We start from the raw sequence: 13674 nt of genomic DNA on the forward strand, positions 1-13674 counted from the left end.
TCTCTGCTTCTAAGTTTTCTGCCTGGAGTGCTTGTTATCACCTTCTTATTTTTTCCTTTTTTTTTTTTTTTTAAAATAGTGAAAACCAGCTCTTCAGGTTTTGTCTCCCTCATATTCCAGAGCCTTTTCTCCATTGTGTGTATCCTGGCTTTGTATAGAGCATGATGAATTCTCAATATGAAATAGTGACTTTCAATGTTGAATACATTCCCTTTGTGAGAGATCAATATGGGGAGGCACTGGTATCTGAGATTCCCTTTGGGATGTGGTTCAGTGTTAGGATCTTAGGAAAGTCGGGGAAATGCCGTGATGAATTTACATGTGGATGCAATTCAGCTCTCTAGAACAGGAGTAAGAAAATGCCCTTGTTAATAGTATGAACTTAGCATTCCAGAATTTTTCAGAAGTTAAAGTAGCAGAGACAATCCTCTATACCGATAAGAAAAATATACTAATTGCATGGACTATAAGCTACAGATCATGGGAGGTATATAGGAGATGGAATTTGCAGAAAACTGACATTTTTCATGATAGATTGAGATCATGATTTTCTTAATATTGCCGAAATGCCTGGCAATGATAATGCATTTTTTCATATACTTTTACCCGGTGACCTCTGTGGTTCAGGTGCTTCTGTGAGATTTTCACGCTATGAAATTCTTTTTTTTTTTTTTGGTCTGCAACAAGAATCTTGGACAGAAAAAGTAATGGATATCCCTATCACAGGTAACGAGGAGATGCCATATTTTCTTAGTTATTTGCTTTGAAAAATGAACACTGTCAGCTAAAACAGATGCACAATTTGAGAGATGTGAATTAATTTTTATTTTGGGCAAAATGAGGACAGCAGCCCAGGAGACAGCATCTCAGGGAACTCTGAGAAACTGATCCAAAGAGACAGTGAGGGAAGGTCAGTATGAGACTTTGGTGAAGGGGGAGTTCAGTGCAATCAAGCACTTACTTTACAGAAGGTTTTCTGCCAGTCCTGAGGACCTGAAGTCGTCATTTAGTGGTTTAGTGCTTTTCTAGATATGAAGAGATGCTAGGATTGGGATCATGAAAGCAGTTCCTGAAAATACTTGACTCTCTAAAGACCTGTTCCACCAGATTCCCTGGAGCAGAGTGCCTCAATCCACCGTGAACTCCATCGAGGGGACTGAAGTCAGTTGCAGCACCATAAGGTTCATTCTTCCCAGAGGCAGATGGCAAACACCCTTGTTGTTAAATTCAGTTCAGTCGCTCAGTCGTGTCTGAGTCTTTGCGACCCCATGAATCGCAGCATGCCAGGCCTCCCTGTCCATCACCACTCTGGGTGTTCACTTAGACTCACGTGCATCTTCTCAGTGATGCCATCCAGCCATCTCATCCTCGGTCGTCCCCTTCTCCTTCTGCCTCCAGACTCCCAGCATCAGAGTCTTTTCCAATGAGTTAACTCTTCTCATGAGGTGGCCAAAGTACTGGAGTTTCAGCTTTAGCATCATTCCTTCCAAAGAAATCCCAGGGCTGATCTCCTTCAGAATGGACTGGTTGGATCTCCTTGCAGTCCAAGGGACTCTCAAGAGTTTTCACCAACACCACAGTTCAAACGCATCAATTCTTTGGCGCTCAGCCTTCATCACAGTCCAACTCTCACATCCAAACATTACTGCTGGAAAAAGCATAGCCTTGACTAGACGGATTTAGTCGGCAAAGTAATGTCTCTGCTTTTCAATATGCTCTCTAGGTTGGTCATAACTTTTCTTCCAAGGAGTAAGCATCTTTTAATTTCATGGCTGCAGTCACCATCTGCAGTGATTTTGGAGCCTCCAAAAATAAAACCTGACACTGTTTCCACTGTTTCCCCATCTATTTCCAATGAAGTGATGGGACTGGATGCCATGATCTTCGTTTTCTGAATGTTGAGCTTTAAGCCAACATTTTCACTCTCTTCTTTCACTTTCATCAAGAGGCTTTTTAGTTCCTCTTCACTTTCTGCCATAAGGGTGGTGTCATCTGCATATTTGAGGTTATTGATATTTCTCCTGGCAATCTGGATTCCAGCTTGTGTTTCTTCCAGTCCACCGTTTCACATGAGGTACTCTGCATAGAAGTTAAATAAGCAGCGTGACAATATGCAGCCTTGACATACTCCTTTTCCTATTCAGAACCAGTCTGTTGTTCCATGTCCAGTTCTCACTGTTGCTTCCTGACCTGCATACAGATTTCTCAAGAGGCAGGTCAGGTGGTCTGGTATTCCCACCTCTTTCAGAATTTTCCACAGTTTCTTGTGATCCACACAGTCAAAGGCTTTGGCATAGTCAATAAAGCAGAAATAGATGTCTTTTTGGAACTCAGTTGCTTTTTCCATGATCCAGTGGATGTTGGCAATTTGATCTCTGGTTCCTCTGCTTTTTCCAAAATCAGCTTGAATATCAGGAATTTCACGGTTCATGTATTGCTGATAGTTTGAACATTCTTTGGCATTGACTTTCTTTGGGATTGGAATGAAAACTGACCTTTTCCAGTCCTGTGGCCACTGCTGAGTTTTCCAAATTTGCTGGCATATTGAATGCAGCGCTTTCACAGCATCATCTTTCAGGATTTGAAACAGCTCAACGGGAATTCCATCAAATCCACTAGCTTTGTTCGTAGTGATGCTTTCTAAGGCCCACTTGACTTCACATTCCAGGATGTCTGGCTCTAGATGCGTGATCACACCATCATGATTATCTGGGTCGTGAAGATCTTTTTTGTACAGTTCTTCCGTGTATTCTTGCCACGTCTTCTTAAGATCTTCTGCTTCTGTTATGTCCATACCATTTCTGTCCTTTATCGAGCCCATCTTTGCATTAAATGTTCCCTTGGTATCTCTCATTTTCTTGAAGAGATCTCTAGTCTTTCCCATTCTGTTGTTTTCCTCTATTTCTTTGCCTTGATCCCTGAGGAAGGGTTTCTAACTCTTGTTGCTATTCTTTGGAACTCTGCATTCAGATGCTTATATCTTTCCTTTTCTCCTTTGCTTTTTTGCTTCTCTTCTTTTCACAGCTATTTGTAAGGCCTCCCCAGACAGCCATTTTGCTTTTTTGCATTTCTTTTCCATGGGGATGGTCTTGATCCCTGTCTCCTGTACAGTGTCACGAACCTCATTCCATAGTTCATCAGGCACTCTGTCTATCAGATCTAGGCCCTTAAATGTATTTTTCACTTCCACTGTAAAATCATAAGGGATTTGATTTAGGTCACACCTGAATGGTCTAGTCATTTTCCCTACTTTTCTTCAATTTAAATCTAATTTTGTTAATAAGGAGTTCATGATCTGAGCCACAGTCAGCTCCTGGTCTTGTTTTTGTTGACTGTATAGAGCTTCTCCATTTTTGGCTGCAAAGAATATAATCAATCTGATTTCGGTGTTGACCATCTGGTGATGTCCATGTGTAGAGTCTTCTCTTGTGTTGTTGGAAGAGGATGTTTGCTATGACCTGTGCATTTTCTTGGCAAAACTCTATTAGTGTGCCCTGCTTCATTCTGCTTTCCAAGGCCAAATTGCCTGTTACTCCAGGTGTTTCTTGACTTCCTACTTTTGCATTCCAGTCCCCTATAATTAAGAGGACATCCCTTTTGGGTGTTAGTTATAAAAGGTCTTGTTCAGTCATTGGCGATGCTCTTGGCAAGTGCCGATTTGTAGTTGACAACACTTCTGTGTGTTTAGTAGAGATGCTGGGATTTGGGAGTGGGGATTTTCATCACTCAAGCCCAAGTCTGATCATTTCCGGTACACTCCATGCCACATCACAGATAGAGTCTCATCACATTTCTGTATTTTCCAAAATGTTTACAAGAATCATATTACTGCTAATCTGTGTTCAACTGTGTTAAATTTTAAAATATATTTCCATGCAAGTGGTAGATTTTTCAAGAAATTAAAAAATTCCTAGAGGAGAACATAGGCAAAACACTCTCTGACATAAATCACAGCAGGATCCTCTATGATCCACCTCCCAGAATTCTGGAAATAAAAGCAAAAATAAACAAATTGGATCTAATTAAAATAAAAAGCTTCTGCACAACAAAGGAAAATATAAGCAAGGTGAAAAGACAGCCTTCTGAATGGGAGAAAATAATAGCCAATGAAGCAACTGACAAACAACTAATCTCAAAAATATACAAGCAACTTCTGCAGCTCAATTCCAGAAAAATAAACGACCGAATCAAAAAATGGGCCAAAGAACTAAATAGACATTTCTCCAAAGAAGACATACGGATGGCCAACAAACACATGAAAAGATGCTCAACATCAGTCATTATTAGAGAAATGCAAATCAAAACCACAATGAGGTATCACTTTACACCAGTCAGAATGGCTGCGATCCAAAAATCTGCAAGCAATAAATGCTGGAGAGGGTGTGGAGAAAAGGGAACCCTCCTACACTGTTGGTGGGAATGCAAACTAATACAGCCACTATGAGAACAGTGTGGAGATTCCTTAAAAAATTGCAAATAGAACTACCTTATTACCCAGCAATCCCACTGCTGGGCATACACACCGAGGAAACCAGAATTGAAAGAGACGCATGTACCCCAATGTTCATCGCAGCACTGTTTATAATAGCCAGGACATGGAAACAACCTAGATGTCCATCAGCAGATGAATGGATAAGAAAGCTGTGGTACATATACACAATGGAGTATTACTCAGCCGTTAAAAAAGAATTCATTTGAATCAGTTCTGATGAGGTGGATGAACCTGGAGCCGATTATACAGAGTGAAGTAAGCCAGAAAGAAAAACACCAATACAGTGTACTAACACATATATATGGAATTTAGAAAGATGGCAATGACGACCCTGTATGCAAGACAGGAAAAAAGACACAGATGTGTATAACGGACTTTTGGACTCAGAGGGAGAGGGAGAGGGTGGGATGATTTGGGAGAATGGCATTCTAACATGTATACTATCATGTAAGAATTGAATCGCCAGTCTATGTCTGACGCAGGATACAGCATGCTTGGGGTTGGTGCACGGGGATGACCCAGAGAGATGTTATGGGGAGGGAGGTGGGAGGGGGGTTCATGTTTGGGAACGCATGTAAGAATTAAAGATTTTAAAATTTAAAAAAATAAAAAATAAAGGCACAGGGTCAGGCAGATATGAAAAAAAAAAAATTAAAAAATTCAGAACCAGAGCTGTCTATTTTTTAATCATTGTGTATGTCTGCACCCTCGTCTATTTTAAAAAATTAAAATAATATTGTCACTGAGTGTATGTTTCTTGGTTCTTTGTCTCGTCGCAACAAGAATTTGTAGCGAGGGACATTAAAGCCCTCGGCACATCACAGCTCTCGGGTCTTGGACAAACCGTGTTATAGCCCTTAGGCAAATCAGTGTTACAGCTGTATTTTATTTAGAAGATACCAGGAGAATCCATCCTCGAAGCGTGTTGGCATGCCAACCGAAAGAGAAGAGACTGGAAAAGCGTGTGGGGGAGGGAGAAAGAGAGAAAGAGGGCAGGCAAGTGGGAGAGAGAGAGAAAGCGCTTTGGCTCCTCCTTTTATGTTTTTTCCTCGGCCTGGGCCTGCCCTATGCAAATTGGGTTTAGCTAGGAGTGCTGTTTGTTCTACCTGAAGTCTTCACTCTGGTCTTCGGACCTTCCTTGTCTCTTAGACACCGCCATTTTGGACTCCTTTTCCCTATTCTACCTACCTAACAATATCATCCTCAAATATTTATGTACATTTTCAATCAGTTAAAAATTTTCCTGATTTTATTGACATGGCAATTTCTCTCTTAGTAAGTATACAGTCCCATTTTAGTGTATGTCAGTATGCATGAACATGTTAACACCATTCGATTGATTTTTTTTTTCTTTTTTGAAGATTCCCTGAAGCATGGAATAGCTAGCCACTCCAGTATTCGTGCCTTGAGAATCCCATGGACAAAGGAGCCTGGCAGGCTACAGTCCCTGGGGTTGCAAAGAGTAGGACGCAACTGAGTGACTAACACTTTTCTTGTTTTTAGTATTATTACAAATAGAGAAATTTCTATAAACTTTCATTAGCGTTAGCTCTGTGCATTTGTCTGTGTTTTATTAAAGTCTAGAGTCACAAACTAAAGTAAAAGTTGCTGCTGCTAAGTTGCTCCAGTCGTGTCCGACTCTGTGCAACCCCATAGATGGCAACCCAAGAGGCTCCCCCGTCCCTTAAGCTGTCATTTAAAGAATGTTTGTTAAAATATTTGCCAAAAGATGCTACAACAACATTATTGATTTTAAATTATTTCTGTTATACATTCAAGTCTCTGAAAACTGTCAAAAAGTAGTATATACCAGATCGTTAAAATGAATCTTGTTGCCGAGGTTACTATGCTATCAGACCTGTAAAATCTGTAGAGCACTTAAAGTTCAAAGTTAAATGTGAATTCTTTCTTTACTATTCTACTTCATTGCTGTTCACACATTGTCACTCATGGAGCAGAATTTTCAACATTACTAGTTCAAAGAAGCCTTGAAAAATGTGGCACATTGAGCCCACTACAGAACATTTGGATCAGGAAGTGCTTTGAAAAAATATTTCCTGTTTCTTTTGATAGATAGTTCATCCTCTGTCACCTGAGTACAACACTCAAAAATATATATGTCAATGTTGATCTGATTATATAATTTATCTTCCAAATCAGAATAATTGCTGTAGTGGTTGATGGATCATATCTCATCCTCTTTTCTTGGGGTTAAAAATGTGGTAGAAAATATTACTGTGTAAAAATAATATTCTTGTGTAACACCAGACATTCTCCGAAATAAAAACCATTTCTTTTGCTGGTTTCCTCTTGGGTCACATTAGGAAGTCTTCCCATGGCCACATGGAAACTGTACTTTGTATTTCAGGGACGGCTGACATTTCAGGATGTGGCCCTAGACTTCACTCAAGAAGAGTGGGAATGCCTGGACCTCAGTCAGCGAGAATTGTACAGGGACGTGATGTTAGAGAACTACAGGAACCTGGCCTCCTTGGGTGAGGATAACTGCCTTCCAGAATCCCTTCTCTACCCACTGGGTTTTGGTTCCTGTATTTCTAGAATGTCTCCTAGAATCTTCTGCTCCTTATAATAGTTTCAGATCCCTGCTTTCTATGGGAAAATGGATATTTATGAGTTGAGAAAGAAGACTTCATGATGATTCATTATGATTCTGACTTTTCCTTGATGGAATCTGCCTCCTTCTTCTAGCTGAATGGTAATTCTGTAGGTTCTGTGGTATAAAATGGTGCCACTCTCCTTTATAAATCAGATTTCTCCTACTTACTTACTTTGGCCTTAGTAGTACTTGACTAGAATCTCAAGATCTTTTCTTTATGTATTTGTTAGTTATAAAAGTGCTTCAATAAAGTATTTGGGGATATAATTTTCTAGGCTATATTAACATTCAACCATGCCTTCTCTAGAATGTTAATAATGTAATGAGCAAGATTACAGTCATGTCTAACTCTTTGTGACCCTATGGAATAGTCCATGGAATTCTCCAGGGCAGAATACTGGAGTGGGTAGCTGTTCCCTTCTCCAGAGGATCTTCCCAACCCAGGCATGAAACACAGGTCTCCCACAGTGCAGGTGGCTTCTTTACCAGCTGATCCACTAGGGAATGTTCATACAGCGTAGGAAATTATGTCCCCCAATACTTTTTTTCTAGGCTGTATTAACATTCTACCATGCCTTCTCTGGGCTTCCCAGGTGGCACTAGTTGTAAAGAACCTGCCTGCTAATGCAGGAGACGTAAAAGAAGTGGGTTCGATCCCTGGGTTGGGAAGAACTCCTGGAGGAGGTCATGGCAACCCACTCAGTATTTTTGCCTGGAGACTCCCATGGACAGAAGAGCCTGGCGGGCTACAGTCCGTAGGGTGGCAAAGAGTCAGACATAACTGGAGCGACTTAGCACATGTGCCTTCTCTTCTCGCTTGAATATATATTAGGTTGGAAACTGATGATTCTCTAGCAAAACAAATATTCCTTTTCCTGATAGCAGGTCTTGTGGTCTCTAAGCCAGACCTGGTCACCTTTCTGGAGCAAATGAAGACTCCCTGGGATGTAAGGAGACTGGCGATGCCAGCCATATACACAGGTAGGTGTGAATGGATGGAGCCGATGAGTCAACAGCACATCCAAGGATTAGTGAGGAATTCATCCTTTGTCATGTGGTTTAGGAAGATCTGCTTCAGTGGAAATTATTTTAGAGAAGTCTGGGTTTCTTTCCGTTGCTATCATAGGCGGATATCACCTGCCCCCTTCTGTCCTTTTAAAACATTCCTGAATTCAGCTCCAGTGATTACTTTTCTCAATCACAGTGAGAACTGAAATCCTTATCTTGGCCTGTGACAACCTGTATGAATGGATTGCTATTCCATTTCTTGGGTGGGGAGCGTAGGAAAACTGCACATTTCTGAAAAACTCTAAGATGCTCCTATTAAAGTTTCTACCTCTAGATGGCAGTGTGTGAGTGGAATTGTAGACATACTGCCAAAGTTCTAGGAATATTGGGGACAGGGGTGTTTTTTTTTGTTTTGTTCTGTTTTTTTCTGACATGATTTCTAAAACACTGGAAACTTCAAATATGATCTGGTCAATTTTAAATTCAAGTAATTTCTTCACTGCATAAACCAAGACCTCCCTAAAGAGAAAGAATGCCAATCTCAGGGTTACTTCAAAGTTTTTATTTTCTTCATACGAACTCATGAAATGTTAAGTGTGTTTCCTCCGATGCCTCAATGCTAAAAGACTTAAATATATTAAATTAACTCAAAGAATTTTCACATAAATTTGCATGAGCTTAAAATATTTCCCACCATATTTTTAATAGTTTCAAACTATTACAATGTTTAGATAATAGAATCTTTTTAAAACATTCTTATTGGAGTATAACTGGTTTACAATGTTGTACAGCAAAGAGAATCCATTTTACGTGTAGCTATCTACTCTTTTTAACATTTCCTTCCCAATTAGATCCCCACAGAGCATTGATAGTGTTCCCACCATATTTTTAAAGTCTGATTTCTTAATTTCTCAAGAACTGCTTCTTTATTTAATTAATCTTGTTATCGCTTCCCCAGACTTTGTCCTTCATGTCCTCGCTTTCTGATTAGACCTATGTCAGTATCATTTATGATTGTTATATTGAAACCTCATATAGAACATGCTAAAATAACAAGTGGGTTTAAGAATTAGAGGGCACCTAGTGGCATCTGCATTTAAGATGACTTAAGTCACAGCGGCCGCTTCTCGGCCTTTTGGCTAAGATCAAGTGTAGTATCTGTTCTTATCAGTTTAATATCTGATATGTCTTCCCTGGTGGCTCGGACGGTAAAGCGTCTGTCTATGATGTGGGAGACCCAGGTTCGATCCCTGGGTTGGGAAAGATCCCTTGGAGAAGGAAATGGCAATCCACTCCAGTACTCTTGCCTGGAAAATCCCATGGACTGAGGAGTCTGGTAGGCTACAGTCCATGGGGTCACGAAGAGTCGGACATGACTGAGCAACTTCACGTTCACATTCAAGTCACAGAGTAATCATTAGACTGCCTGTCTCTTCTTCATTTAGTGGTTCTTTTAGCTTTTTGTCTTGCTCCTTCCTCTACATCATACTTCTTTGTCCTCTCATTTTGTCACATTTTCTGGGTTTGTGGTCTATTCTGCAGGCTGCAGGATCCTAGCTCCTCTTGGTCTGTTGTCTCCCCCCAGGGTGTGAGGTTGCTCCACAGGCTTTTACCCTTATCCCCTTGATCTGGGCTTTGATTGCTGTTATTGTGACCCGAGCCTCCCCTGGATATTGAGGGGAGCTTCCCCTTGGCTCTATGGCTCCTCTGGAGATGTTCACCTTGGGTGTGCTCATGTGCTGTGTGAATCTCATGTGATCCCATGTTGGCACTGCTCATGGCCCCCTTCAATCATGGGCATGCTGCCACATTGCTCTGGTGTCTCTCAGATGTTGTTTCACTGGAACACCAGCAGAGATCCAGTGAACTCAGGTCCCAGAATTGCATTCATGGAGCTGGACCTGCTGTGGTGCTATGTGGGCAGCTTGGACTCTGGCCTGGCCCACCCCTTAGTATACATCCCCATAAAGTCCACAGCTGCTAAAGCTATACCTCCCATGACTGGGGGAGCCCTGGATGTCCATTCAGATGCTCTGTAGGGGCTGAGTTTACAAAGCCAGTTGCAGGTATAAAAGCATGATTTGTGCAACCATGAGGAGAAACTTTAGTTTTTCTTCCTTAACCAAGGGGCTTAGGTGAGTTTTCAGCTTCTTCTATGTGTGTGGGCCACCCACAGGTGTCTGCTCCAGTGGCTGCCTCACAGCACAGGAGTCTGCTGATTGTGGAGGAGGTGCATGGGGGGAGGCTGTGGCTGGAGCTCAATAGAGCCCACCGAGTTAGTGGCCCTTCCTAGTGCTGGGGGAGGAGGGGCTGCAATGGTGGGTCTTCCCTTTGGGCATCACTCAACAGTGGCGCTCTGCTCTCTGGTGGTTCAGGCTTCCTCCACAAGCATTCTAGCTTATAGAGCTCTTCCCTCACCCCCGTCCCCTCAGGATGTCTCCTCACAGCACACAGCAGTCCTCTGCCTGGGTCTGCTCTCCAGACCCCACATTTCAGCACCCAGCCTTTGTCTGCAACAGTGGATACTCTTTCAGGCTGGGTGGGCAGGGCTGGGACCAGCACCCGGTGTTCAGGTCTCACTCTGTCCTGCTGCCACAGACTGTTGCCATGTTCTCTTCCCACAGAGAATGAGTTTTCCCTTCTGTCCCAGCTGAGCTCACACCAGCCCCAGGAGATAAGAATAGTAGATAATAAAACTTTCATTTGATATCTTTCAGCTGTGTCTTCTCACAACACCCATGGTTTGATGTCAAAGAATCCAAGATTAGAAAATTTAATCCAAAAAGCAAACCTAGGAATACATGAAAGAGCTCACCTTGGAAACGAACATTTAATGAAAGACCAGGAATATACGGGGGTATGTGAAAGACCCAGAAGATGTTTATATGAACAGAAAGAAACCGAGACAGTTTCACACAATGCGGACACTACTGCCCAAAGAAATGAGCAATGTGAGTCAAACTGCAGAAAACACCCATTTCAGTTATCAACATCTGCAGAGCAGCATATCTCTTCAAGCAAAGGCTTAAATCATTTTTTGAAACATACACGTTCTTTGAAGGGAAATGTTGAAAATCTGGAAAGTCATCCAGTCTCTACTGCAAATACTCATGCAAACCACTCTGAACACAGGCTTCGATTACACATACATTTAAGCACATCTGAAAACCAGAAATTTAAAAATGATGAGGAAAACTCACAATATAATCAGTTTGAGGGATCTGTAAGCAAGGGGTCATTATTCTTCGACCAACAGACAGTTTCTCTCTGTTCCAAAATGTGTAATGTTGATAATGGAAGAGAGTTAATCCCACCATCATTGTTCAATACACATCATGATACGACTAATATGGAACAACTTCTCACGTGTAATAACACGAGTCAGGCCTTAAGTAAGAGCTCTATCCCCAATAATTACAAGAATATTTACGATGGAGTGAGAAGCCATTCATGCAATGAAAATGGGTGTAAAACTGAACAAGACTCTAACCCTATGAAACATCAGGGACCTCAATCTTCAGACAAAGATTCTAAAAATAGCACATGGAGGAATATCTTTTATCAAACATCAGGTCTTCCACTAAATGAGAGTACACATACTGGAGAGAAGACTTACAGTTGTGAATATGGAGATGTTTCTAATCAGTCTTCAAATCTCACTCAACAGCAGAGTATTCAGAATCCGCAGAAAAGTTACAAGTGTAAGAAATGTGAGAAAGCCTTTACTAACTCATCCAGTCTAAGTAGACACAGAAAAATTCATTCAGAATGGAAACCTTTCAAATGTACAGACTGTGGCAACACCTCTAATCAGAATTCAGAGCTTAGTCAAGATCAGCAAATCCACACTGGCAAGAAACCTTATGAATGTAAAGAATGTGAAAAAGCATTTATGTCTTACTCAAACCTTAGTCGATATCAGCGAATTCACACTGGGGAGAAGCATTATAAATGTACAAAGTGTGGCAAAACCTTTAATCAGAAGCCACGTCTTACTGAACACCAGAGGATTCATACTGCAGAAAAGCCTTATAAATGTGAAGAATGCGGAAAAGCCTTCAGTCGCAACTCAGCTGTTACTATCCACCAGCGAATTCATACTGGAGAGAAGCCTTATAAATGTACAGAATGTGGGAAATCCTTTAGTCACAACTCAGCTGTTACTCAACACCAGCGAATTCATACTGGGGAGAGGCCTTATAAATGTAAGGATTGTGGCAAAGACTTTTGCAATCACTCAGGTCTTTCTTACCATCAGAGGATTCATACTGGAGAGAAGCCTTGTAAATGTAAAGATTGTGGAAAAGCCTTCAGTCACCCCTCAAGTCTTATTCAACACCAGCGAATTCATACTGGAGAGAAGCCTTGTAAATGTAAGGATTGTGGCAAAGAATTTCACCTGTGTTCAGGTCTTACTCGCCATCAGAGAATTCATACTGGAGAGAAGCCTTATAAATGTAAGGATTGTGGCAAAGACTTTAGCAAGCACTCACGTCTTACTCGCCACCAGAGAATTCATACTGGAGAGAGGTCTTATAAATGTAAGTATTGTGGCAAAGAATTTAACCACAGCTCACGTCTTACTTACCATCAGAGAATTCATACTGGAGAGAAACCTTATAAATGTACAGAATGTGGGAAATCCTTTAGTCTCAACTCAGCTCTTACCGAACACCAGCGAATTCATACTGGGGAGAGGCCTTATAAATGTAAGGATTGTGGCAAAGACTTCTGCAAGCACTCAGGTCTTATTTACCATCAGAGAATTCATACTGGAGAGAAGCCTTATGAATGTAAAGAATGCGGAAAAGCTTTCAGTCACCCCTCAAGTCTTGTTCGACACCAGCGAATTCATACTGGAGAGAAGCCTTATAAATGTAAGGATTGTGGCAAAGAATTTAACCAGTGGTCAGGTCTTACTTACCATCAGAGAATTCATACTGGAGAGAAGCCTTATAAATGTAAGGATTGTGGCAAAGAATTTAACCTGTGCTCAGGTCTTACTTACCATCAGACAGTTCATACTGGAGAGAAGCCTTATAAATGTAAAGAATGCGGAAAAGCCTTCAGTCACCCCTCAAGTCTTATTCGACACCAGCGAACTCATACTCGAGAGAAGCCTTATAAATGTAAGGATTGTGGCAAAGAATTTAACCAGTGGTCAGGTCTGTCTTACCATCAGAGAATTCATACTTGAGAGAAACCTTATGAATGTACAGAATGTGGGAAATCCTTTAGTCAGAACTCACATCTTGCTCAACACCAGCAAATTCATACTGGAGAGAAGCCTTATAAATGTAAGGATTGTGGCAAGGCATTTAGACAGCACTTATGTCTTTTTAAACATCAAGTAATCCGTACGGGAGAGAAGCCTTATAAATCTAAAGAATGCAGAAAAGCCTTCAGTCACCACTCAAGTCTTCTTCAACACCAGCGAATTCCTACTGGAGAGAAACCTTACAAATGTAAAGAATGCGGAAAAGCCTTCATCAAGCACTCACATCTTACTCAACATCAGAGAATTCATACTGGAGGAAAAACCTTACAAATGTAAGGA

The 13674-nt window shown here is 41.2% G+C and overlaps 1 protein-coding gene across 1 annotated transcript in view; it reads left to right on the forward strand.

The window, feature by feature from the left end:
- Positions 1-13437, forward strand: part of LOC102191034 (zinc finger protein 420) — a 44541-nt gene extending 31104 nt beyond the window's left edge. Inside the window, exons 7-9 of the mRNA XM_018062905.1 lie at positions 6861-6987; positions 7992-8090; positions 10835-13437. Coding sequence (XP_017918394.1) covers positions 6861-6987; positions 7992-8090; positions 10835-13314 — 2706 coding nt within the window. The 3' untranslated portion in view covers positions 13315-13437. The remainder of the gene's footprint in view (positions 1-6860; positions 6988-7991; positions 8091-10834) is intronic.

The sequence above is a fragment of the Capra hircus genome, chromosome 18, assembly GCF_001704415.2.
Source record: "Capra hircus breed San Clemente chromosome 18, ASM170441v1, whole genome shotgun sequence".
In the NCBI taxonomy this organism is placed as follows: domain Eukaryota; kingdom Metazoa; phylum Chordata; class Mammalia; order Artiodactyla; family Bovidae; genus Capra; species Capra hircus.